At 35.9% G+C, this 23,772-nt stretch overlaps 1 protein-coding gene across 3 annotated transcripts in view; it reads right to left on the bottom strand.

Annotated features, from left to right (window-relative positions):
• PPP1R12A (protein phosphatase 1 regulatory subunit 12A) overlaps positions 1-23,772 on the bottom strand; it is a 113,219-nt gene continuing 89,447 nt past the window's right edge. For 2 of the 3 annotated variants that reach the window (XM_077178792.1, XM_077178794.1), the window contains 10 exons: positions 22,763-22,960; positions 22,418-22,586; positions 20,288-20,406; positions 19,570-19,630; positions 16,392-16,413; positions 15,111-15,252; positions 14,349-14,453; positions 13,438-13,485; positions 8,966-9,016; positions 1-2,472 (listed from right to left, as the gene is read on the bottom strand). In XM_077178792.1, the coding sequence (XP_077034907.1) occupies positions 2,386-2,472; positions 8,966-9,016; positions 13,438-13,485; positions 14,349-14,453; positions 15,111-15,252; positions 16,392-16,413; positions 19,570-19,630; positions 20,288-20,406; positions 22,418-22,586; positions 22,763-22,960 (1,002 nt within the window). In that variant the 3' untranslated portion in view covers positions 1-2,385. The remainder of the gene's footprint in view (positions 2,473-8,965; positions 9,017-13,437; positions 13,486-14,348; positions 14,454-15,110; positions 15,253-16,391; positions 16,414-19,569; positions 19,631-20,287; positions 20,407-22,417; positions 22,587-22,762; positions 22,961-23,772) is intronic. The other variant, XM_077178793.1, reaches the window with a different exon arrangement.

Here is a 23,772-nt window from a genome sequence, read left to right as displayed (position 1 = left end):
TTGCTTTGTGAGATTAGGTTAATATCACATAAAAAATGGTTCTCAGATTCTGCACACAGACAGGTTTATGTAAAATATATAAACATTTGTCCAAGTTGTTACAGATTGCATAAATATGGCATTTTTACTGTTGCATTTACAGCTGTGCATGTACAATGATGTGCAAATAATCACAATCTGATTACAATCTTTGAAAGGTACTTGAACCTTGCATCCAAGTAACGCAATGAATGAAAAATGCCCACCAAAGAATTTAAATAGCAAACTTATAACATGGTTTAAATTCATAACAAATTTCAATGTCTTATCAGTAAAACTTTCACACATTTAAAATATTTTGTATTCAGTTTATTTGTATATGTCAAAATACATTTTTTTTCCAAAATAGTGGGTTTTGCAACTAGTTTCATGCAGATACAAGGTCTGCTCAGTACTACCAATAAAATCAATATAGCACAGTAGCCATTCATTTTTTAGATATAAAGAATAAATAACCTAAATATAAAACACTAAAATATTAGAAACACGTATTTAATCATCCACAGGCACCCAAACTTTACCAAATATAATCCAGAATATGCCTAACTGTCTTGTAACAGAACTCAATATGTTGCAGCCATTCAATTCTTTATGTTAGCATAAGACAATGGAAGTCCCTATGGTTCAGACCCACCTCTCATACAGATCAATTACAATAAGATATCTCAAACTATCCGTGTACCTTTAAAATCAAAAATCCTGAGCTTGGTAGTAAGAGCATAACCTTACATCTTCAAAAAACCAATCAACAGAGAGAGGACATCATGTCTTCCTTACCAAAACATATCCCACCCCTGTAAAGCTAACCCTCCCTCCCCCCCAAGTAGGCAGTAGGACACAACCTTTTTAAATGAAGGGGTACAAATTCACATTTAATATAGTATACAATATAATCCATAATACAATAGCTACTACAAGCTTTACAATGTACAATTTGTTTTAATGGCTGATCTGTTCAGTGGTTTTAGGCAATAAACTATGTGCCAATAGGATGTCATATTTTGAATGGTTTAGTGAAAATATAAAAGCTGTTCCTAACAAAAACGATCTTCACTTAAGTACTTTTTTGTTTTTAAAGGCCACTGAAATGTATAAAATGGTCTGACACGGTGTTATCAAATTGGATGCCTTCTCACATGGCAACAACAGTGCATATAAACATTATTGTGAGTGTAATGGGTTATGCTTTTCAAATGATTTAGTACATTACTTTGGCTAGCACAACAGTTTTGGACAGCACTCAGATAAATACAGGTATGTGAAATGTAGTGAAGCAGTTATATTTATGCATTTTTTTATTATGGTGAACACTATCAAATGAAAAAAAATGGGACAAAAAGATAATAAAGTTTTTATATAGTTTAGACCTTTTGTAAAGATAGGGCTCCATACAATGTACAATGTCTAAATTCTTTATACCATAAAAATTAACGAACTTTGTTAAACACACTATTCTGGATAGCCTAATTTGCATTAACAGACATTTGCAATAGGGAAATATATTCAAGCATGCCACGTGGTGGTCTGAAAAATCAAACCAGTACACATTTATATATACAGCATCACTCAGTACCTGCTCAAATGAATGTGACGATTACAGGATCTAACATCTTTCACTACAAACTTCTTTTTTTTTCTTTTTTTTTTAAAGTGACCAATAAAGGCAGAAAACAGGACTCTTAAAATATTTCTAGTTTCAACTGACTTTTAAAGCATTTTGTATAGGAAGTAAATGCATATTGCACAAACAGTGAAAGCAAATGTTCCACCAAACATCTCTGTTCCAGGTGGTTGGACAATACAATTCTAGTTAGCTACACAAATTATGTAATTTAAAAGGGTGTGTGGTCTCTGCAAATGGTAAAGCTGTGAAAACACTGTACAAGAAAATCTGGTACACAAAAAATTAGAAGGGAAAAAAAAAATCCAAACTTAAATCTTAAAGAAAAACTGAGTATAGGAAAAAATGGGAATTGTGGCACAACAAAAATGTTATTGAGTAACTGTCATCTGTGAGAGCTGAAAGCTTTTGTTGATGTAAAGTGTTTATGTACAACTAAGGCTTACTGGTTAAATATCTGAGGCGTATCTGGCCTTGAATACTTTCCTTATTATGCTGTGGCTGTAAACAAGATTTCTCAGTCATTTTATCTTCTCAGCAGCTGCATTTTAACAGAAACAATGATCTTGATACAAAAAAACACACAGGTAAGAGGGTGTTTGGCAGGATATCTGAAAATGACAGTCTCCGAAGGATCTTCCCACACTTCCAGTGACTGCCATACCATGGTCCACTGGAGTTATTAGTGATGTGCAATACCGTTACTTGCTGCTGTAGTAAACCTTTTATTTGGAAAGTTTGCTTATAACTCTGATCAAGGCCCCATTTTCATCTTTTAGCCTCTGGTTGTCTGCCTTCAGGTCTGGTAGCATCTACGAAAAATGAAACAGGGTGGTTATTTGCTGCTACACCCCAAGTAAAAGCAGCAAGACTAGACAGGGACTGTGAGTAAAAATCTTTATTCAGCTTAATTATCTTGGCAGTTCTCACACTTCATATCAGCAGTTCAGAAAAATATCCCCTTTTAGAGCATGATACATTTAAGGGTTAGAGATTAGAAGTTTTCATTTGCTTGGACTAGATGCACTAAAACTCAGTGGTGCAGATGACCAGCCTCTGACAAAAGCATTTATAGTAGCATGAGGAAAGTAATGAAATACTTCAAATTCCAGGGGGGAGGAAGGGGGGCAGAGGGAAATTAACTACCAACAATTTAAAGAGGCTTGTCTATACTGCACTTGCAGAGTTTCAAAAAAACATGCTGTGGCTAAGCATCTCTACCACTGTGCCCTTGGATGATTTCATCCTGATCAGATACAGGGTGATTCAGCTTGTTAGCTCATAGCATTAATCCTCCAACCACTTCCAAAGTCATGTTGAAGCACACATCCTGTAATTTGAGATCATGTCCCTGAATAGCATAGTTCACACAAGATCAGATCACTGAAACAGATCACAGCAACACCAGGCTACACACTCAGGCAGACAGGTTAGGGATCGGCAAGTTACGGCTGCCAAAGGAGATAGGTGACACACAAGCACAAAAGCTGCAAGGCAGAAGCCAAATGAGGTGAGAGTTGGACAGGATCAGATAGGAAAGGAGGACAAGTCAGGGCACAGAAGTTGATACTGGGAGAATTCAGCTTCCAGAGAAACCAGAAATTATCTCAGTAGTTCTCTGTACCTACATTCACACACTGATAACAAACGACCTATCACACTCACAGCTATTTACCCCTATGGATTCTAGCAGGGGTTTCACACAGGAGGTAACACCTATTCCTGCACAGTGGCTACTCAGTAACCTCAAGTGCAAGTGTATGCAGGAAGTTCAGCTACCAACCTACCTAACACCTGTTACCCTCTTCTTCATTATTTTTTTGGCACTATTTATTTTCATTTTATTTAAGCAAAATTATACTTTCAATCCCATTATATTCAGAACATTATAATGGAATAGAAAGAACTAGGAAGTTTAAAAATGCAGGGTCAGTTAACTGTGCACTAGAGGTTTCATTTCTACATCTCCTGTCCACACTCACTTCACTGAACTGCAGACTCTTTCAAAGTGAATCTACTGAGCTTGTAGATCTCCCTGTAGTTTATTTCCCTGCAAATACCAAAGTATGTGAAAGGAAGTTGACAGGAGATCATAAGAAGAAAAAAGGTGGTTTCTACAATTAGAGTAGTCAAAAATCATTCAGGTATCCTTGATTCCAACTCTGTTTTATGGATGAGCCGAGGGAAAGCCACTGAAGTTGAGCTCTTTAGAGTCACAGGGAAGCTTTCATTATAGCCAAGTGAGAGCTGTGCTCTGAACAAAAAGAGCTGTAAAATGCTGATTACTTTCAAAAACTATGTAAATATGTTTGAAATTGGGCAACATGAGTGATCATTTTGCAATTGTCAAGCATTATTGTTAAAGTCTAAGCTGTAAAAAATAACTACTGTTGTCCAAGATAGGGGTCTTATCAGACAACATGCATGTGTCTGCAAACAATGGAACAGCCATTTGTTCAGGCAAACCAACCAAAAGCTTTTCTTCCTCCTTTCCATTCTGCCACAGATTTCATATCAAAGGTACTGGGTGAAACCACAACAACCCTCATCTAGCCATGCACAGGGAATCAAGGGAGTCTGGTTTTGTACTGGTTAAATAGGTACCTTGAGTAGCATTGTGTATGCATTCCAATGAAACCTCAAAGTAAACCCAGGAATGTCACAGTCCTCTTTCAACTTACTGAGCAGAGAGGGAGGTGCAGCCCACAATGGTTAATTACATAGAGACAGACCCACAGAGAGGTAGATTTTCTGGTGAACTACTTTTAACAAAATCCACTGTTCAAAATTAGAGCTTTAACATAATCCAGTACCATTATATATCTGCAAATCTCTGTAGGTAGATTTTAATCCTGATTCAATTAATAGGTAGAATAGGTCTTAAGGAAATACTCTCTTTTGTTGTGAGTCTACTAGAGCATAGGGGAAGACTTGTAGGAGACAAAAGGGGTATATGACAAGATAAAATGGTATTGAGTTGCACTAGGAGATGTTTGTATTGCATAGTAGGAAAAATTTCTTCACCAAGATGGCTGTCAAGCAAAACTGCTCAGGGAAGTGGTGGAGTCACTATCCCTGACAGTATTTAAAAGATGTGTAGATGTGGCACGCAGGGCATGGTTTAGGGGTCGTTGGACTGGGGTACTGGTTGGACTTGATGATTTTGGAGGTCTTTTCCAATCTAAATAATTCTACAGTTCTGTCAATAGCAGGAGATTCATCAGGAAGCATAAGAACATGTAACTTAAAATACTTACACTTCTCATCTATACTAATCCCCACATACTTTAAACAAATCTCTTGGAGCAGTGCATTTCTATGGGTACTCAAACTTCTCGTGAGGTGACATCATACACGTTTAATGTCAAGAGGGAGGAAAAAAGGCCTTTGTAGCAAATTCAATAAAATTACAGTAACACACTGCACTTTGAATTCCAATTTGCTTCTCACTAAAATAGCAAAGTATCTTCCTGTGATAAGATTCGATTAAAAATGCACTGTTTTGTCTGTCTGTATAATGACTAGCTAGTAACTTTGCAGTATTATAATTTAGCAAATCATGATTCAATAATCATCTGACATATGTGGAGCCATCTCAGATCTGTAAAGTAATAATCAAGTCTCTGTGTGCTGGAAGATTTACCAGTTTGTACATACAAAACAACTTGGTTAATAACGATTACAAAAAGCTCATGAACTGCTCAAGTACCTGCTCAGATTACTCAGGCACACTGCTATTGTTAACCTACCACCATACTGTCAAGGCTCCTGATGTGTGTCCACTGCTTCTCTTTTGCTGGTCAGGCTACTCAAGCTCCACAACCACCTGCCATTGAAAACTCCTGCTATGGAGAGGAATACTGAATGGTTTTCTGTGGTTAACACCCCAAATGGCTTACCATGGTTAAAGGAATGCCAGTGCTAGCAAAGAAAAAGACAGTATGGATGTGTAGATGTGGACAGCAGTCATTAGATTAGCTCAGCTGTGTTGAAAAACCACATTGTTTGCTGAGGCTGGTGTAAGATGGACAGCCCTAAAGGGACTGCTCTGCCTCCTCATGCAGCAGCGTGCTCCCGCTGCTTTCTGCACAGTTAATTTAGTGAACCAACAATACTGGGGTGAGATGGATCGAGTACTATTATGAACAAAGGGATTTGTTTTCAGCCAGGTCAGCGAGCTGACTTCACTTCCTCAGCAAGGGTTAACACAAGGGAGCATTGTGGAGTACAGGGCCTGGATGAGGAACACCACATCCTAATACTAGTCCAATTCCAGAAAGACACCAAGCAAAAGGATAAACCTCTTCATTTCAGGCCTCTTAATGAGGAAAACCCGAGATCAGATTCTGAGCAGAATGCACACTCATCGCGTTCTTTCCAAGTGGGAAGAGGGGTAGATGAAAGGAAGCATTTTAGCAAGAGTCACTGTGCAGAAGGCTGGTTTGTTTTTTCCAACTACACATCTTAAAAGCTCACTGTAAACTCCAGCCTAGACACTTGTTATATTTAAGAGGAAAAAAGGCATATAGGTTTGGTGTAGAATGAAACCCCATTTTATCTTTATGTAAGTTTTGAACCTTCCATGGGTTTCTGTAACATCCCTGAAATAACACTAAGAACAACAGGCTAGCACTGTTTTCCAAGATGAAACTCAAAGCAGTTCATACTCTTATCAGAAGGGATCTGAACCAATCTGACACACTAGGCAGAGTTTGTTTTGTATCTGTGATTTTACAGTTCATGCACTGTAGGACTCTCATCCACACTGGGATGCCTATATGTACAGCAATATAAATCAATGATCTTAACTCTGTGCTAGAACAGCATGTTTTAAATTGTTTCTGTAAAAATAAGGATTGGCAAGACCCAAATGGGAAGTTAAAGTGAAAACAGTAATCACCTTGAAATTCCAATACATTTCTGAAAAAACAATACTTTGGTCCCCTCTGAAACACTGAAATACAGAAATGTAAGAAAAATAGTTGCTAATGCAGCCATTCAGGAATGCGCAGTATTGAAACCGGTTCTCAAACACTCTTTTTTTGTTAAGATTAAACTTTTACCAACTCTATGCACTTAAACCAAACTGCAGAAAGAAAGCTCAAATCTGAATTTCAATTTGTTAGAAACTAGAGGCAAATCTGTTTGAGCATTTACACAAACATCAAAACAAGAGACTGACTTTAGTGTATCCTCATGCAAACCCAAATCCTTTCAGTTGTTGCCAAGATTTTAACATGTCAAAGGTCTCCTAGATCCTTGCCAATTTATTTTCAAGGACAAGCTTCAGTGCTAGCAGGGGCAATACCACACCACTCCATCTGCAATACCTCCAGCTTGTACACTGGGCACCATGCTTTAGCTGTAGCCACACCTCCAGAACCGAGCAACACTGAGTCAGTCTCTGACACACAAGTGTTAATAGTAAAATTCTGCCCAAGCACAAACTGAATGCCAACACCTGCCTGGCTAAACAAAGGAGAAGGAAGAAATTACAAGTCCACAGAGCGCAGTTGCCTACAGGACCCTGACAACTTGGCAAGCACTCGGGTCAAGGCCCTATTCTCAGTCACCAGTCGCTCATTTATGTGTTTCAAAGATTGAATCTGCTTTATTTGTTGCAGCTTCTGCAGGAATCAAAGAAATAGGAGTGAAAATGAGAAAAAAATCCACATGTATATTAGATGAGCAGAACTGAAAGAAAACTTAGAAGAAACAGTCCTGTTTAAAGTAAATAAGCTGCTGTGAAAGGAAAGCATCAAAGAAGTGGCACATTCTTGAAAAGCAATCTAAGTACCAGTAGTGATTAGTCACAGCTTTCCAAAACAGTTCAGGATGCATTAACAATGAGAGCTATTCCTGGAATTCTTCACTTAACATCCTAATTGCACAAACTGAATCTCCTATTCAAAACCCTGTACATAATGACATAATGACGTTTAACAGATACTTTTAAACAACTATGCAACAAACTATGGAAAGAATATTTAATCTTTAATTAAAAACCTTCACTTCTTGCTTATTGAAAGTGAACTTTTGGAAAAAGCAATATATCCATATTCTCTATTTTTATCAGAAGCCCTGCTTTCCCTAGAAGCTCACATCCTGTCTTTTATTCTTAGGCAGACCATTATTTTCCTCTATCATAGTTTGTTTTTTCTGTATTTCACTTCTGAAGACCGTTCAAGGAATCACAGACCTTGTATCCTGCCTTACAGCAAACTATCTTGGTCTGAATCCAAGGGAGCCAGAGGCATCACAGTTGCTGTTCTGCCTGTCAGCTTCAATTACTTCAACAGAACTTGGTGCATGTATTTTAATGAAAAGTATTTGGAAGTTTATGCCATTTCCAAGCACCAGAGGGAGCTCAAAAATGAGCTTAAAAGGAAACTTCTTATTAAGCAGTACAAATTTGACAAATATCAAATGTGAAAATAATGGTATTTTCACATTCCACTTAAATTCTATTAATTTTCTAGGCCATATCCAATGTTTATACGAAAGGACATAATAGAAAATAAGCCCACCCAAATTCTCACCCTTCTTAATGATATCAGAGGGTTTAACATTGATAAAGACTGGCTAAAAAATGCAAACAAACAGAAATGTAATTTATTTTAAAAAGAATATTGCTTCTGAGATTCACTTTATACATAGGTGAAAAAAGCAGAAATCAATATGGTAAGTGTCATTTGTCAACAGCTCAAATCTACCTACTGCATTTTGTTAAGTAAAACCTGATTCCCACTACACAAAAAGAAGTTTTTCTATCAGCATTGTAAGATGCCATCTAATTAATAAAGAGCATGAGATAAAGACTGAAACAACATTTAATGCTTAAATATCTATACAAGTATATGCTACCACTATTTAATGATAATGCATTTTAATAATAGTAACTATAAATAAAACCAAGGAGTATCACATCAAAATTGTAGACTGCTATTCCATCTTGATTAGCTTAAGATATGATTCACTCTAACCACCTCTGAATGTTTCTTGTTAGCCATGTTATAGAATCCTAGAACTCAGCACCTTCTTCGCAATCGTACCTGTACAGCTGCTTATGCCAGCACCACAGCTTTGCTACAAGCTGTGTGACAGGAGTGACTCTGACATGCAGCTGTAACTTAGTTATCTTCTAGTGAAATTATAGAAACCAGTAATACTGGTAATTTATTATAATAGTAGTAATAACAACAACAACAACAACAACAGTAATAATAATAAAAAATACCAGTAAGACTACATGTGTTACTGACATAGTAATACACTTTGTAACTAATAGTGTACTAATTTACTTACTTTCAGTTCCTCTTCCATTTCAGATATCCTTCTTTCTAGCGCTCTTCTTTCCTAAATCAGAAGATGTGTGTTAATGCTGAACAATGCAAAGTTTTAAAAATTACAGCTTGTAAATACTGTGGTAACAGTGAAATACTTCAAGTTTCAAAGATCATACAACCAAAAGCATAGTGTGGACAGAAAACTTGTGACGGCAGTGATACATAGAAATTTGGTCAATATGGAATTTTAACATCCAAAGAGGAAGAGATAGAGAAATTCATATCAAGTCCTACAAAAATACCCCTTCCTTTTCACTAATTTAGAAAGGTTTTAAGTATACAACTTGTTTGGATTTATTTTTCATGAGCTAGGCTTTTTTAAGACCTTAATATCCAAGAAATGCAGAAAATTATCAGAAACAAGCAAGAATATTGAAAGATACAAGCACAAAAGCATAAGCTTTCACAAGCAAACAAAGGTAGCTGAAACATCTGTCTCAGCTCAGTGGGATCTGTCCACACTCCAAACTGCAACAGTTGATACAACTGACACTATAGGACTTAGCTCAGTACCAAAGAAATCTAGTTACATGAGATCAGCTGCTTCTTGAGAAAATGTTTCTTGAATATTTTCTGCATTTCTCGTATAGTTTAATTTTCCTTTTATTTCCCTTTTTACCTGAGAAGCAGGAGAAATTATCCTTTGTATATGAACTTGATTGCACTGACTATATAACAAGCCAGCTTACGGAAAGTGAGCTTAGGGTTTTCTATACCACACTGCAGTCTGCAGTGCAGATACATTTTTATTTTGTTTAAACCTATTTTTCAACACATCTAACAGATGAGCAGCTAATGCAATAGACTCTGGGGTTTATAGCTTGATTGCTTGCTTTCCTGTGTCAGACGATGCAGTGTATCTCATTTAAAAGCAGCTGCAGTTATCAGTACTCTACAATCAGATTTTTTTTCCAGAGGGTGAGAGGCAAAAGCAACAGATTATTGCGAAGTGGACATATGCATCTGCATACAATGGTGTTATGCAAACAGCAAGCAGCATTGACTGAGTGTGTAAAACTTTGGTTAGATCATACCGCCCAGTAGATACTGACTCTTGCCGGACACCTTTCAGATATAAATCATTTGAATTTAGTTTAATCACAGTGCAGTTATACCCCAACATTTTCCCATTATAGCAAACAACTTTAATTTTTATCAAAGTAATAAATATATTACTGCAGTTGTTACTACTTAATGTACTTAACTCCTTCAAAATAAGACTTTTTTTATAATGATTGTAATGAGCACAAGTACCAGTGAGTTAACGGGATGCAATTAACTAACAAAAATCCCACACTGTCTTACAATACTTAGAATTTAATCTGTTACCTACCAGTTTTACAAAATAACATATATGATGTGTTCTTATATTAAGCAATATTCAACAATTTCTTCTATTACCAAGACATGAACAATCAAACAAATTTCAAAATTTCAGGTGTCTAGAAATTCTTTTGAAGCATTTGCTTAACTAGCATGTTGAACTTGTCTATTAGCAATAAAAACCTATTCAGTAAAATCTTTAACTGACTTTTTATATTTCACATTATACAAAAGAAACAAATAGACTGGTATAGGAATAACAGTCTTTGTAGAACTGTTTTGTTCCTATTATTTGAAGCTATGCTCCTCTTTTTCTTGAACTGCTTACTCTTTTAGGAACTGGTTTGAGGGATGCCAACGAAATAATGCACTGCAGTGTCACTGAGAAGATTTGCCAGTATTATTTGATTATTTCCTGCACTCAAAGAAAGCGTTTGAAATCTATGAGGACTAAAATTTTATTATATACTTCCTCAACTCTGTAAGGTCTGTCAAGGAACATTTGTAACTCACAAGAAAAAAATCAGACATACACAGATACACACATATGAAAAATTGACCCCTCCAGCACTATACAATTTTTAAGAAGTAAAACCAGATGTATATGCCTACATATAATTGTATAATCAATAATACAAAGAAATACACCTCTCCACAATTCAAATTTCCAGCTGAAGAATTCTAAATTTGGGAAAGAAATTGTTTAAAGGTACCTATATTTTTCTGATTTCTCGTCCAGACTGAAACCTCTAAATTTAAATTTTGATTCTAAGTCTTATTACCATGTCATACCGATTTCTGCAAAGGGCTGTTTGCATATTTGGCAGAGTGACAGGTTGTTAAAGAAACGCTCATTTTTGCTCATATATTAAGGACCTTGCACATGTGCTCTCATGTCTACCCCCATCCCCATGGAAATAGCCCTTTCTGGTAAACAGTTTTCAAATGAACAATATTCACAATGTATCACCAAGTCACATCATGGAAACCCACTTCTGAAGGGTGAATTTAAATAAAATTAAAAGTCAGTATTTTCTGAATTTTACTACTGTGCAAATCTAGGCTTAATCTATATTCTCATTTTCTTCACTGAAAAGGTAGGTTTCAGCTGGAAAATATGACAGTCCAAAGATGCCTTCAGCTCTTTCCCTGTTGGCCTTTTTTTTCTTACAATTTTTCCTCACTACTTTACTTTTTCCCTCTCCTCTTCTCTATGTAATTTATATGAAAGTCTTTAGGTTTGTATTTTATTTTAGTGAAGTCATATACTTGGAGAAGTATACTTAGAAAAGCTCTACAATCTCTCTTATTTTTTACATTTTTATTGTTACATTACACATTAAAAAGATGTTTTAAAAATTATTTTTAAATGCTGAATTCAATAAGCTTATTTCTAGAGATCAGCTATTGATAACTAGCAGCTGAGAGTCCTGCTTCAGTCACATTCAAAGTGAAGCTTCAGATTTAAACAACAACAACAACAACAAAAATCATAAATATATTCCTCATTTAAATTCCTATCTGAAAAGAAGTGGGTTATTATAAACACGATTCAGATGTACAAATTTTGTGTAAACCCTGCTTCAGCCATACAGCACCTAAGTTACATACATACATCACTAAGTTAATTATTTTATCCACTAGATTTAATAGTAATACATTTAGGAAAAATAACATTTCTGAAAGACATTTTGCTATTGGACTGAATGCCTTAAAAAAAAAGTGCAAGACTTTCTAAAAAAGCCAGTTGTCATAACACAATGGCCTGTTTTGGGAGAAAGCCAAGCAGTAATTCAACACTGAAATAATGTCTATCTATGCAGCACTCTGTGCATTACCTATGAACCCACACAGTAATGGATGCAGCTCCATCTATTAAATTATAAATGTCCACTTGTGTGGCCATGCTAGCAAGCAAGAAACCAGTTAACTGCTGCTGAAACCTTTCTACTGATGAAATCACTGTCCACACTAGGATGGCAAAAACATTAAAGAGAGAAATATGTGCTAAATGGCAGCAATAAAGTGCAGAGACTATTAAGATAAATATAATGAAATTTCAGGAAGTGCCTGAGAGCATTTCTACATCTCCATGTGCTTCTGTAAAGTCTGTTTATATACTGGACAGTTTTGTGTAACTAAAACTTGTTTCGTATAACTAAAACCTAAAATATTGGAAAATCAATACAAAAGGCTAGTGAATATGAAATTTACCAGGGATTAATAAATGTTTACCACATCACTTCTTATTGTCAAAGTCTAACTTTTTTTTCCAGTTTGTCTCTAATGTGTCATTCCAGGATCAAGGGAGAAGAAAAGAACACATGGTGTTCAGAGTCATGAAGGAAGCCAAGACCACCACAAAACCAATGTAGTTTGCTTTACACTGCCATGAAACTAAACATTTATAGGGCTGGATTTTAATTAGCATGAAATTGCAGCCTAAAATTATCATGTGTCCAACTTCTGAAATAATTCCTATAGTCTATCTCACATGTGAATTCACTGCATGACTTCTTTCCCATTCAGTTTAGGATTGTCTCTGACTCTGATGCCCCTCTTCCTGCACTGCTTACTCATTCTTCCACTTTCTCCCCATACCCCATTATCATATTCCTCTGGAAAAAGCTACAGTGCAAGGAAAGAGGCAGATAAAGATAATTCTATATCATTAGCAGGTTTAAGGTCCCATGTTTCTGAGGCAGAAACAGCTATCTCATTACCAACAATAATTGCTGCCTCTGGAAAGCTCTGAGGAAATTAACTTCTCTGAATCTTGGAAATGTGTTAAAAGATGAGACACAATGAATCTGCCTAACCCTCTGGAATGCCAACATTGTTTTGGATGAGATGGAACAAGTAGGAGATCCCTGGAGGGCAGCAGAGTTTAGAAACTGGTTATCATGAACAGGCAAACTAAAGGCAATTTTTAAGAGTAATTCCCACCTCACATTCATTGCCACTTTGAAACCTAAAACCCCAAATCCTCTAAAAAATGCAAATTATAAGAAAGGCTTCTGTTCCTACTAAAATCTATCCAAAGCAGGGGTTGCAAAACAAGCTAAAACAAAGCTTGGAGTATTAAAAGGCTCTTTGGAAGAAACTCACCCTTTTCTCCATTTCCAAGAGTGATCTGTCAGCAAATCTTTCTTGTCTCTGAAACACAAAATTGATGAAGACATTGACATGTGCTTTGACATAACACAGAACTGATGAAAAAACCAATTAGACATTTTAGTATTCTGTCTGAAGTATGTAATCAAAACCATTTTAAAGTATGTTCAGGGAAGTAACACTGAAATAAAGAATAAGCTGAATTTATCACGCACTTCTTTGGTGACCATCCCTGTTATTTAATCATTACACAGCCTTTGGCTAACAGGAAAAACACAGTCTTTCTATCTAAAGGAATTACAAAACAGGCATCTTTTAAATGTTCTTCACTAACATTTGCAGGGTATCCATCAAAGACAATTAAGTACAGGTAAATTGTGATAAATGTGATCCGACAACATGAAACATTCTACAGCAAGAGTAGACAAATTTAGACAAATCTAACTCCAGTATATGTGTCTTGTAAAACTGTATGCAGCACTGTTAGCTGACAGCAGTTATTGGTAACAGGAATGCATTATTTGCTCTTCATTTCCAAAATAAAGCTATCTAACCAGCCAGGAAGAACTGCCAGGTTATGCCAGCAGTCCCACTTGTCAGTTTGAATATAAGCTTAACAGTGTAGAAAATGTTTACTCCTACCCTGCAAAAAAGCTGCATGCAGATACATGCTGGCAAGAATCACTACTACTAAAGTAGGCAGGAAGCAGTCTCACATGTTTTGTTCACAGTTGAAGACCAGAATCCTGCACTCCTTTCTCTTTAGAAAGAGAGAAATTCTCCATTCCCATCTTTGGATAAAAAACAAAGCTGATGCCTAGTGAAGAGCAGCCCATAGGCTGGGGTGCTTCTGGTTTATTATCTACATTGTTGGTTAAGTACATGCTTTTTTGTTTTCTACAAACCTGAGTGGTCTTCTCCAACTGTAGCTTAAGATCTGTAAGTTCCATGTTGGTGTCATGTAACTGTGCTTTCAGTTTTTCATTTTCAGCTAGAATCTGTTCATAAAGCTAAGAAAAAATATTTGTTAAAAAATCAGATAATAGTGAGATTAGCCGAAAAACTTCAGAAGCATGATTGAAGCACATGTAAAATTAAAAATACATTAACAGTCTAAGAAGCAAAATAATGATGTTTAAAATTAGCAAGCATGGTAAGGAACTGTTACTAAATATTTCTAGAAACAAACAGCTTTGTATAGGGAGCACACAACTTACCTTACACATAATTAAGCCACCTTTTTTTCTTCAGACTCCACAGATTACCCCACCACAGTAAACTTTTCAACAAACTCCTCCTCTATTTTAAAACAAGATCTAAACATATTTTTACCTCATATGTATGTAAGCTGGCAAACACATAATAAAGCCTTTACATATACATACATCAGTTTTAATGATACCTTCTTACGATAAATACTATCATATTATTTTTTAAAATTTGACTGTATCTCGGCTCCTCTGATTTCTCCCTTGCCTTGAAAAGTACAAAAGCCAGAAGCTGTTTCATAATGTATATTTTTCCCCACTGTAGTGGTTGCCGTGCTTCTTCATTCGGCTAAGTTACTTCAGGCAGCATTTCGAATGCAATGTGAGACTACTTTCACACAATTTAAGAAAAGCAGTAATGAAATCCTATTTTTGCACCAAACTTATTGAATCAGATACCTTCTTAAAATCAGGGGTATCATCTTTTTCTACTCTACTGCAGTATGGTTTTCGATCTTCAAGATAACTCTGTGACCCTGATCGCCCCTGCGCTGAATCGTAACGATCACCTGCAGACATGCTGAGCGATCCCGAATCGTATCTGTAAAAGAAAAGTTCTGGTTTTTCTTTGCCTTTGCAGCCAAACTGAGACCCCTGACTGTAGCAAATGTTTTAAGTTTGCTGCTACCCAGCTGTAAACAACCAAATGCAATTAGGTATTTTTGTTAGACTACCATGTCCTAATTTGATGCAAATTTCATTTTTACATTCTCCAGTACTTCAAGATTCTGGATGAAAATGTTTTCAAATTGCTCAGTCTGCAGAGTAATGCATGCAGAGAAATATTTTAAATGTAATTAAATTATTTAATGCAAGCAAATATTTACATGTCTTAAAATACTTTAAAACTGGCTTAGATAGCTTAATTCTTCTTTATTTATAAAGAACATTTCTTTTTAAAAGTATATTAATTTAATATTAATGTTTTAAAAAACACTAGATGAATGGCCTAGATGAATTTTAAGTTTTGTTACAGCAACCAGGATTTCAAAACTATTTGTTGTGAATTCTAGTATTTCAACAGAAACAGCTGATGAAACAAATCTTTAGCAGTCTTTATCCTAATAACTCAATAAAACCCTCTATTAATAAAGTTAAGAGCAATTTTATACTGTTCACTCTTCACTAATCATGTGTTAGAGCAGTTTTATTTAACAGATTTTCACCAATCAGAACATAATAAAATTCAATAATTAAAGCTAATGGTCCAAAAAGAAATGAATTTTTTTTTACATTATCAATATTCCAGCATTTACTTTTTAACAAATCTTAAGGAAATACGTTTTTCAGAGACTGTATTTTTCTTGAGGTTTTGTAGAAAATTTTCAGTAGGATATTCTAAAAGAGAGGCAATAAGAACCTCTTGTCTTCTTTGTAAAAGCTGGGTCCATGCTGAAAAATCTGTAGGGCATAGTGCTGTGTCCACTATGTTCTATGAAACACCCAGCCTGCCTTCAGTGCACTATAAATACAGAGTTCAACATATTCCCCTACCTGGAGTATTCCACCCACACATGGCAGGACTGTAGCTTCACAATCATACTTCATGCAAAACACAAGTGTCATCACAGCCTTTGAAAGCTCAATCCAACCACTGGATTAAAGCTGAATTTGTACATAAACAACTTGAAATGACAGTAAGTGTAACAATTCTAATTAATTTGTTTAAATTGCACATACCTTGAAAGGCTCTCACTCTGAGGTGGGGAGAGGTAAAAAGAGAGAAAAAGAATGGATTGGTGAATAATTTAATTAAAATATATAACAATCTGTGAACAAATACAACTAATCAGTTAAGTCAAATGTGCATGCTATCCACCAGTATGTATTATCTGAACTGTGTCAAGCTTCAATTTTGTTATGTCTGGAAAAGAAAATAAATACGTGCTAGAATGCACTTGAAAAATATGATTTACAAGGACGTTAACATAACACTCTAAAAGTCGGGAGTGCCCTAAACAGTGGAGTTATTTCAGCATTTGGTGCATTCTGGGTTTGCTTCCTCATTATCAAAGGCATCAGAACAGTGTTCCTCAAAGTTACTGTTCCTTCCTTCTCTTCTTTCACATAGCTACAATGTTTTGAAAATAATGACTTCAGCTCAAAACAATATATTAAGATACAGGATTGCTGTTTCAACACAGTGTGACTGGAAACAAGTTACTACACCAACAACATAAGGTAGACTTAATAGACTTAATTACAGTAAATTTTGTCCCTGTGGATTCACCTGGAATGAATGAACGAATTAATGAAAGCAATATAAAAAAATAACTCTTTTTAGTTGTCAAGCAAAGCTTAATTAAAAGTAATGACTTAAGAGTGAGGGAGTGTCCTCTAAGTATTACATCAGTCATACAAACCTTTTGCCCCTCTGAGTGGTCAATACAAATTCATATTTTTTTCCAATTATTATTCCAATCTTAAGTGAAGACATTTCAGTCAAGAAACTCTACTGACATATCATCACCTGGACATCCTCCAATGTTATTCTCCTAAAAGTGGCTGAAACCTTCCCCACAGGTGGTTTTCTAGGGGGGCTGATGTGGCTTGCTTGGTTTCCTTTTATAGAAGGAAACTATTTTTTCAATGTACATAGGTAAACATTCTCCACAATACACTCAATTTCCCCTTTGACACCTTGAAGTGTATTTACTGCACAGAGGATATCAAAGGTACATGCTATAGCCTAACCACTTCTAATAAAACACTATTTTCTGTCAAGACCATAAATAATGCTGAGAATTAAGAGATTTTGTAGAAAACTGGGCAACCTGTTCTGGTGTTTCACCATAAAATCATTTGTGTTGGAAAACACTTCCAAGATCACTGAGTCCAACCTTTGACTGAACACCACCATGACCATAAAGCTGTCCCGTCCGGTTGTTTCTTGAATGCTCCCAGTGATGGTGACTCCACAGCCTCTCTGGGCAGCCTGTTCCAATGTTTAACTGCCCTTTTCAGCCAGAAAATTCAATTCTTCCTCATGTCCAACCTGAACCTCCCTGGCCCAGCTTGAAGCCGTTTCCTTTTGTCCAGTCCCTGTTAGCAGGGAGAAGAGACCGACCCCCACCTGGCTACAGCCTCCTTTCAGGGAGTTGGAAAGAGGTCTCTCCTGAGCCTCCTTTTCTCCAGGCTAAACAACCCCAGCTCCCTCAGCCACTCCTCACAGCACTTGTGCTCCAGACCCTTCCCCAGCCTTGTTGCCCTTCTCTGGGCATTGTCCAGCACCTCAATGTCCTTCTTGCAGTGAAGGGCCCAGAACCAGACACAGGACTCAAGGTGTGGCCTCACCAGTGCCAAGTACAGGAACACAATCCCTGCCCTGCTCCTGCTGGCCACACTATTGCTGATCCAGGTCAGGATGCCATCCATTGGCCTTCTGGCCTGGGCACAGCTGGCTCATGTTCAGCCACTGTCACCAGCATTCCCAGCTGCTTTATCCCTTGGGCAGTTCCCAGCCACTCTGTCCCCAGCCTGTAGCACTGCATGGGGTTGTTGGGAGCCAAGTGTAGGACCCAGTACTTGGCCTTCTTGAACCTCATCCAGTTGGCCTTGGCCTACTGATCCAGCCTGTCCAGAGCCCTCTGCAGAGCCTTCCTGCCCTACAGCAGATCAACACTCCTGTCAACCTTGGTGTTACCTGCAAACTGACTGAGGGTGTCCTAGATCCCCTCAGCCAGATCATATGGAAAAGTATTGAACAGGACTGGCCCCAACACTGAACCCTGGAGAATTCCACTCATGATCAGGTGCCAGCTGGACGGAATTCCATTCACCACCACTCTCTTGCCCTAGGCACATAGCAAAAAGTGCACATGTCCAAGAACTCTAGGTCAGTCAATTCTATACTTCTCCACCATTCCAGCCCAACACACTCACCCTTTCAATAATATTCATGATTTTGGGACTGATTTAGCAGTGTTTCACTGTAATGTTATTAATTCTATCAGAAGCACCACACAGAATGCTCTACCAAAATTAATGTCTACAGAAGAGAATATGAAGTAATTACAGACCTTAGGATAATGATAGGGGAGGGGAAGGAAACAGGACTATGTAGTTATGTTAATGTGGCACAGAAATAAAAAAGACAGCAAACCAATATGACATAGAATGAGTCTCTTAACTAAAATATTTAACAGATGTGTAATGGAAGCTTTTACAAAAAAAAAGAAAGAAATATCACTTGAGTTTTATTCCTGAGTAATGAACATGATTCTGTAGTGTGCTACTCCAGTGTTTAGGTCAAAAGAAATACATTCTTCTTATAGCTCAGCTTATATAACTAATCCCTTTTAACACCTCTTCATCCCACTGCCAAATACCTTTCTGTTTTCATGAACTTTTCCCATCAAATCAAGCCTATTATACAGATTTCCACTGCCTTTTTATCAAGACCAATAATACTTGTTTAGGATATTTAGAAAACCATTTTGTTCACTGAAGAAATTATATACATTGCGCTCTTCAATTTTCTGTGTTTCCTTAAATTAACTTCGCATATTATTATTTAATTATAATAATGACAGCACTGGGATTAATTTTCAAAGCTTTTAATTCGTGTGTGTAAGTAATTGGCCATAATTTATCTGAAAATAACAACGTAGGCGAAATAAAAATTTTGCTGGGTAGAAACTGAATGCTTGTCCAGTAACCTGCTGCATCATGTCCCTGACCTGTGTGTCAAAAATTGAATCTCCATTTTCTGGATGCTAATTCTACACAATCAGAATGGAAGTCAAAATGGTCACTTATGGCCACTGTTGATATGTAAATTTAGGTGTAACAAAATTTTTACAACAAAATGTATCTCTTAAAAGTTAATGAACAAATTCTCTTTCTTAAATTACCTGAGTTTCTTTCTTATTTGTTCCTTCTTCTGAATCAGATTGGTGATCCTGTTCATTTTCATCACTCTGGTGAAAGAGGTAGGAGAGGAAAAATAATTAAAACTGTTGAAAACTTAGTAAGATTTTAATGCATTCTACACTTTGAATATGAAAATATAAGAGCAGAAGAATACTCCACAGAGAATATACAGGATATATGAAGAAAATTCTCAAACAGGTACATGTTTTCAGTACCAGAAGGAGATGAAACAATTTTGCATTTGACACATGAAAATCTGTCTTTTACATTACATATGGATCCCATGACAAAGAAAAGGGAAAAGGAATAGTCTGAAACATCAAATATAACCTTTCTAATCTGACAGCAGTTCTTCAAGTAGTTAAATACATAGTTACTTGCAATGTGCCAAATCAAGAGTCTGATTTTTACAGCTTTGGTACACATGCAACAGAAAAGATTTGTTCAATAATTTATTTATTTTCCTTAGATTATGATTAATTCCTATTAAGTTATGGTTACTACAGTGTTCTAGAATTCTGGTTAGCAGTATCAACGGAAAAAAACTTAATTTTGATTTTGCTCCTGAAAGCATCAAACCAAAACTGAAGAATATTTAAATTTTTTCTAGAACAGTGAGTTACATATTGAATTACTCTAAACAATTCTCTATTTTAAGAGTACACCATACACATTTCATTTTGTTACAAGTGAAGTTTACTTACATCCTGAGTCCAATATGAAACTCCTGTAGATCGTCGTTTTTCTCTTGGTCTCCGTCTTTCCCTTATAGACTTAGGCTGTGACTTATCTTCTTCCTTTTCTTCTTCTTTTTTGCCCCCTTCTGTTAAGAACAACTTTCTCATTCACTGAATTATAACACAACCTAATTTTCTAAAATACTTCTTCTCAGTCTTTAAAATGCCCACAATAAATTCTTTTTACCTGAAAGAAATTCACTGAAGAGCTTCTTACCACATACAGGGTTTGCTGTAACATACACTCCCCAGAACACATAACTCTAAAATACTGTAAATACTAATTTCACATCAGTCACCTAAACAAAATGTCTTAATGTAACAGTAATACAAAACAACTTGGATTTACAATTCAGTTTTCAAAACTGTCATATAATAATTGAAACATCTGTATCAGCAGATGTATAAAAGTACAAAAAAAAGAGAAGGTAATCCTTTATCATTCTTCCTCAAACAAGCTTTTTTTTTCATACATCAAGATGCAGTATTAAAAAACCCCCAGCTTTTACAAATCCTTCTTAGATGCCTCCTTTTCACCACAGTCCCCTCCACTTTTGATGTAAGGAAGAATAAATTGGGACCTCCTAGATTAGATTATTACTGTATTACAGATATCCTCTCTCTTTAAAACCAACACAATGGCAATTCAAAATAGATGTAACAACTCAGGATTGTGTTTGCTACCCTATGTGTTTACAAGCAACTTGTGGAAAAAAACCCAGTTAAAAAAACCTGCCCAAACCAAAGTTCTTTACTTATTATCATGCAGTTTGTTCAGCCTGATGTTCTTTTATTAAACAAAGAAATCACAGAATTAAGTCCAGATAGAAGAATCACTAATCATTAATAACTATCATCACTAGTCTTCAGAGGTAAATAAACACTTTAGAGTGAAGCAAAAATTAAATAGGAAAGAAGGGAAATACATTTATCGTGAACATACACCTTTCCAAATTTAATAAACTAGGATTTTACCTCAGGGATTTCAAATGATACTGTGTTTCTCCTCCAAATGTCATAACTCGAAAAAAAATAGAACCTCTGGTAGCTAATATTTACCAAATGAAAACATTTTCCATAGAAAAATCTAGCATGAGTTTCCTAGAGTAAGCATGCATTACAAAAGAATTGTAATCCAAGTTTCAGTTCATTTTAGGACAAAGGGAAGAAAAAAATCAGAAAGTATATCCAGCCCCAGTAACTTCCTCAGAAATCACCATCCTAGGGAATATGGCAATACTGCTATATAGTTCATGGAGATTTCATCAGTGGATCATTTTATCTGACCCTCTGTAGAACAAAATTATCAATTTCAATCAGTAACCCTACCAAAGTTACTGATCAATAACTTGAATTAAAATACATCTCTCAAGTCAACAGTGTCAAGTCCAAGAACAGGAGATCACACTGTTAACAGGCTCCTCATTTGAGAGGCAAAGAATCAGGCACAACATCTCTCAAAATTATAGCAGGGGACTCACATTTGAAATGAAGGCAAAATCTCTGTGACATTAGAGAACATTTTGTGATCTCTGTATCATGCATCTAATCCTCAGTTTAAGATGACATAAACCAGTTAAAGCATGCAGAAGTATGGTTACATCTGAACCACAAGGGGAAACATCCCCTTTCCTTTTCCAGCTGCTCTTACAACCCTGAGAGGTCCTTAAAGAAATAAAGCATCATTTCAGTCCTTCAGCGTGGAAGGACTGAAACAAACCTCAAGTTATTTAGCAATTATTTAATCAAGTAAAATTCCTTCTTAATACCTGCAAGTATTTAGACCCTGAAATATAGCATTTTATTACAGGGACTGTGTTAAAGTAGAAATTACAGCATTATGTGGGTATTTATGGGAGTATATTTGAAATTTCTGTGACCCAACAATGGAAAAAAATCACATGGCTGTGAAACACCACCAAATACAGAAATTTTTTTTTCCTCTTTTAAAGTTTTGAAATTTCTTACAGAAGATTTGAGCAAGGTACATATTCAATGGTCTTACGTATCTCACCGCATTTTGAAATACCTATAGGAATGTAAACTGTCCTTTGTCAACAAAATAACAAAAATCTCCTTCATAAACAGTACTCCTACCTCTCTCACCTTCCTTGGTTCCACTCCGAGAATAGGCAGAAGTTATACCTATAAGGCTGTTTGGTCTGTTTAGCTGACTTGAACTGGATAGAGAGCTAGTGGACGTGGAGAGCGAAGAGGTGGATGATGAGGAAGTTGAAGTTGAAGTTGGTCTATAGCGATGATACGGCTATTCAACAGAAAAATGTCAGAATTAATTTACCAAGATTAACGAATACAAACCACAGGATAGGAAAACATTTAACTATATAAATTATTCTTACAGTACTATCAAAATTAAAATAATATTGTTGGAGTAAAGATTCGTATAATTTCTCTACCTAAAGAGACTCATCATAAAAATACCTCTTCAGCAGTTCGGGAATATCTTTGTCTATAGTCATCATCTTTAGTTTCAGATTCTTTCCTTTCTTCTTGTTTTTCTTTGTCTTGCTTTTCTTTCTCCTCCTTTTCTTTTTCTTCATTTTCTTGTTCTCTGGTTCGTGTGGGACGACTTCTTCCTATAGTTTTTTCAGCTTCTTGAAGATCTGTCAGTGTTACGCCCTGTGAAAACAGCAGTCAGGAAACACCATTCAAATATAACATTAACATTAATGTAGATGATCACATTACATAAATATTTTAAAGAAAACATTCAACTTAAGAAAATTAAATCTATCTATTAAGAAATAAATTTTACCTACATATTCTACCTATAAGCTTTCCTCTTGAATCTTGGAACCAAACATCCCTCTGATATGTGGCAAGTATTTGCTGTAATGCAATCTACCACAGACTCTCCAGCAAGCCAATTTTTAGCTGAACTAGTAGATACAGATGGCATAGAAGATCCTATAGAAATAATTTAAGAATCCAATAGATGCTTTTAATATGATCAAGACCATAGTAAACATTTCTGAAAGAACCCTAAAAATATAATACTCATATTTTAAGAAAGGTTAATACTTTACAAATTAATTCCTTGCAACTGGATTTTTAGGTCAGCAACACTAAAAAGTCTCTTGTTATTTTTAGGCTATAAACTAGTTTTGAAATAAGCTCAGAAAGCAAACAATTTTATGAAGACAGTTTTTTTCTACTATACTTTTCAGCTGATGTATTTTACTGAGACATTGCTCAAAACACTTTGTAATCTACTCTTCAAAGCCAACTTTGCATCTTATGAGTTACTGAATTGCTTTGAGTGTTGATAAAGTTTAATCCAGTATTTCCTGGTAGCTTCTTCACTGTAAGGATTCAGCAATAGTTAGCAGGGCTCTGAATTAGTACTACGAAGTAAAAATACGTCCTATACAATGAAGTTTTATCAAGCAGTACAGATCTCTCATTTGGAAAGCTAAACCAGAAGTATATGA

Source organism: Agelaius phoeniceus, chromosome 5 (genome assembly GCF_051311805.1).
Source record: "Agelaius phoeniceus isolate bAgePho1 chromosome 5, bAgePho1.hap1, whole genome shotgun sequence".
NCBI classification, from domain to species: domain Eukaryota; kingdom Metazoa; phylum Chordata; class Aves; order Passeriformes; family Icteridae; genus Agelaius; species Agelaius phoeniceus.
Note: the sequence above shows the minus strand (reverse complement) of the source record. Positions and strands in the feature narration are given on the sequence as shown.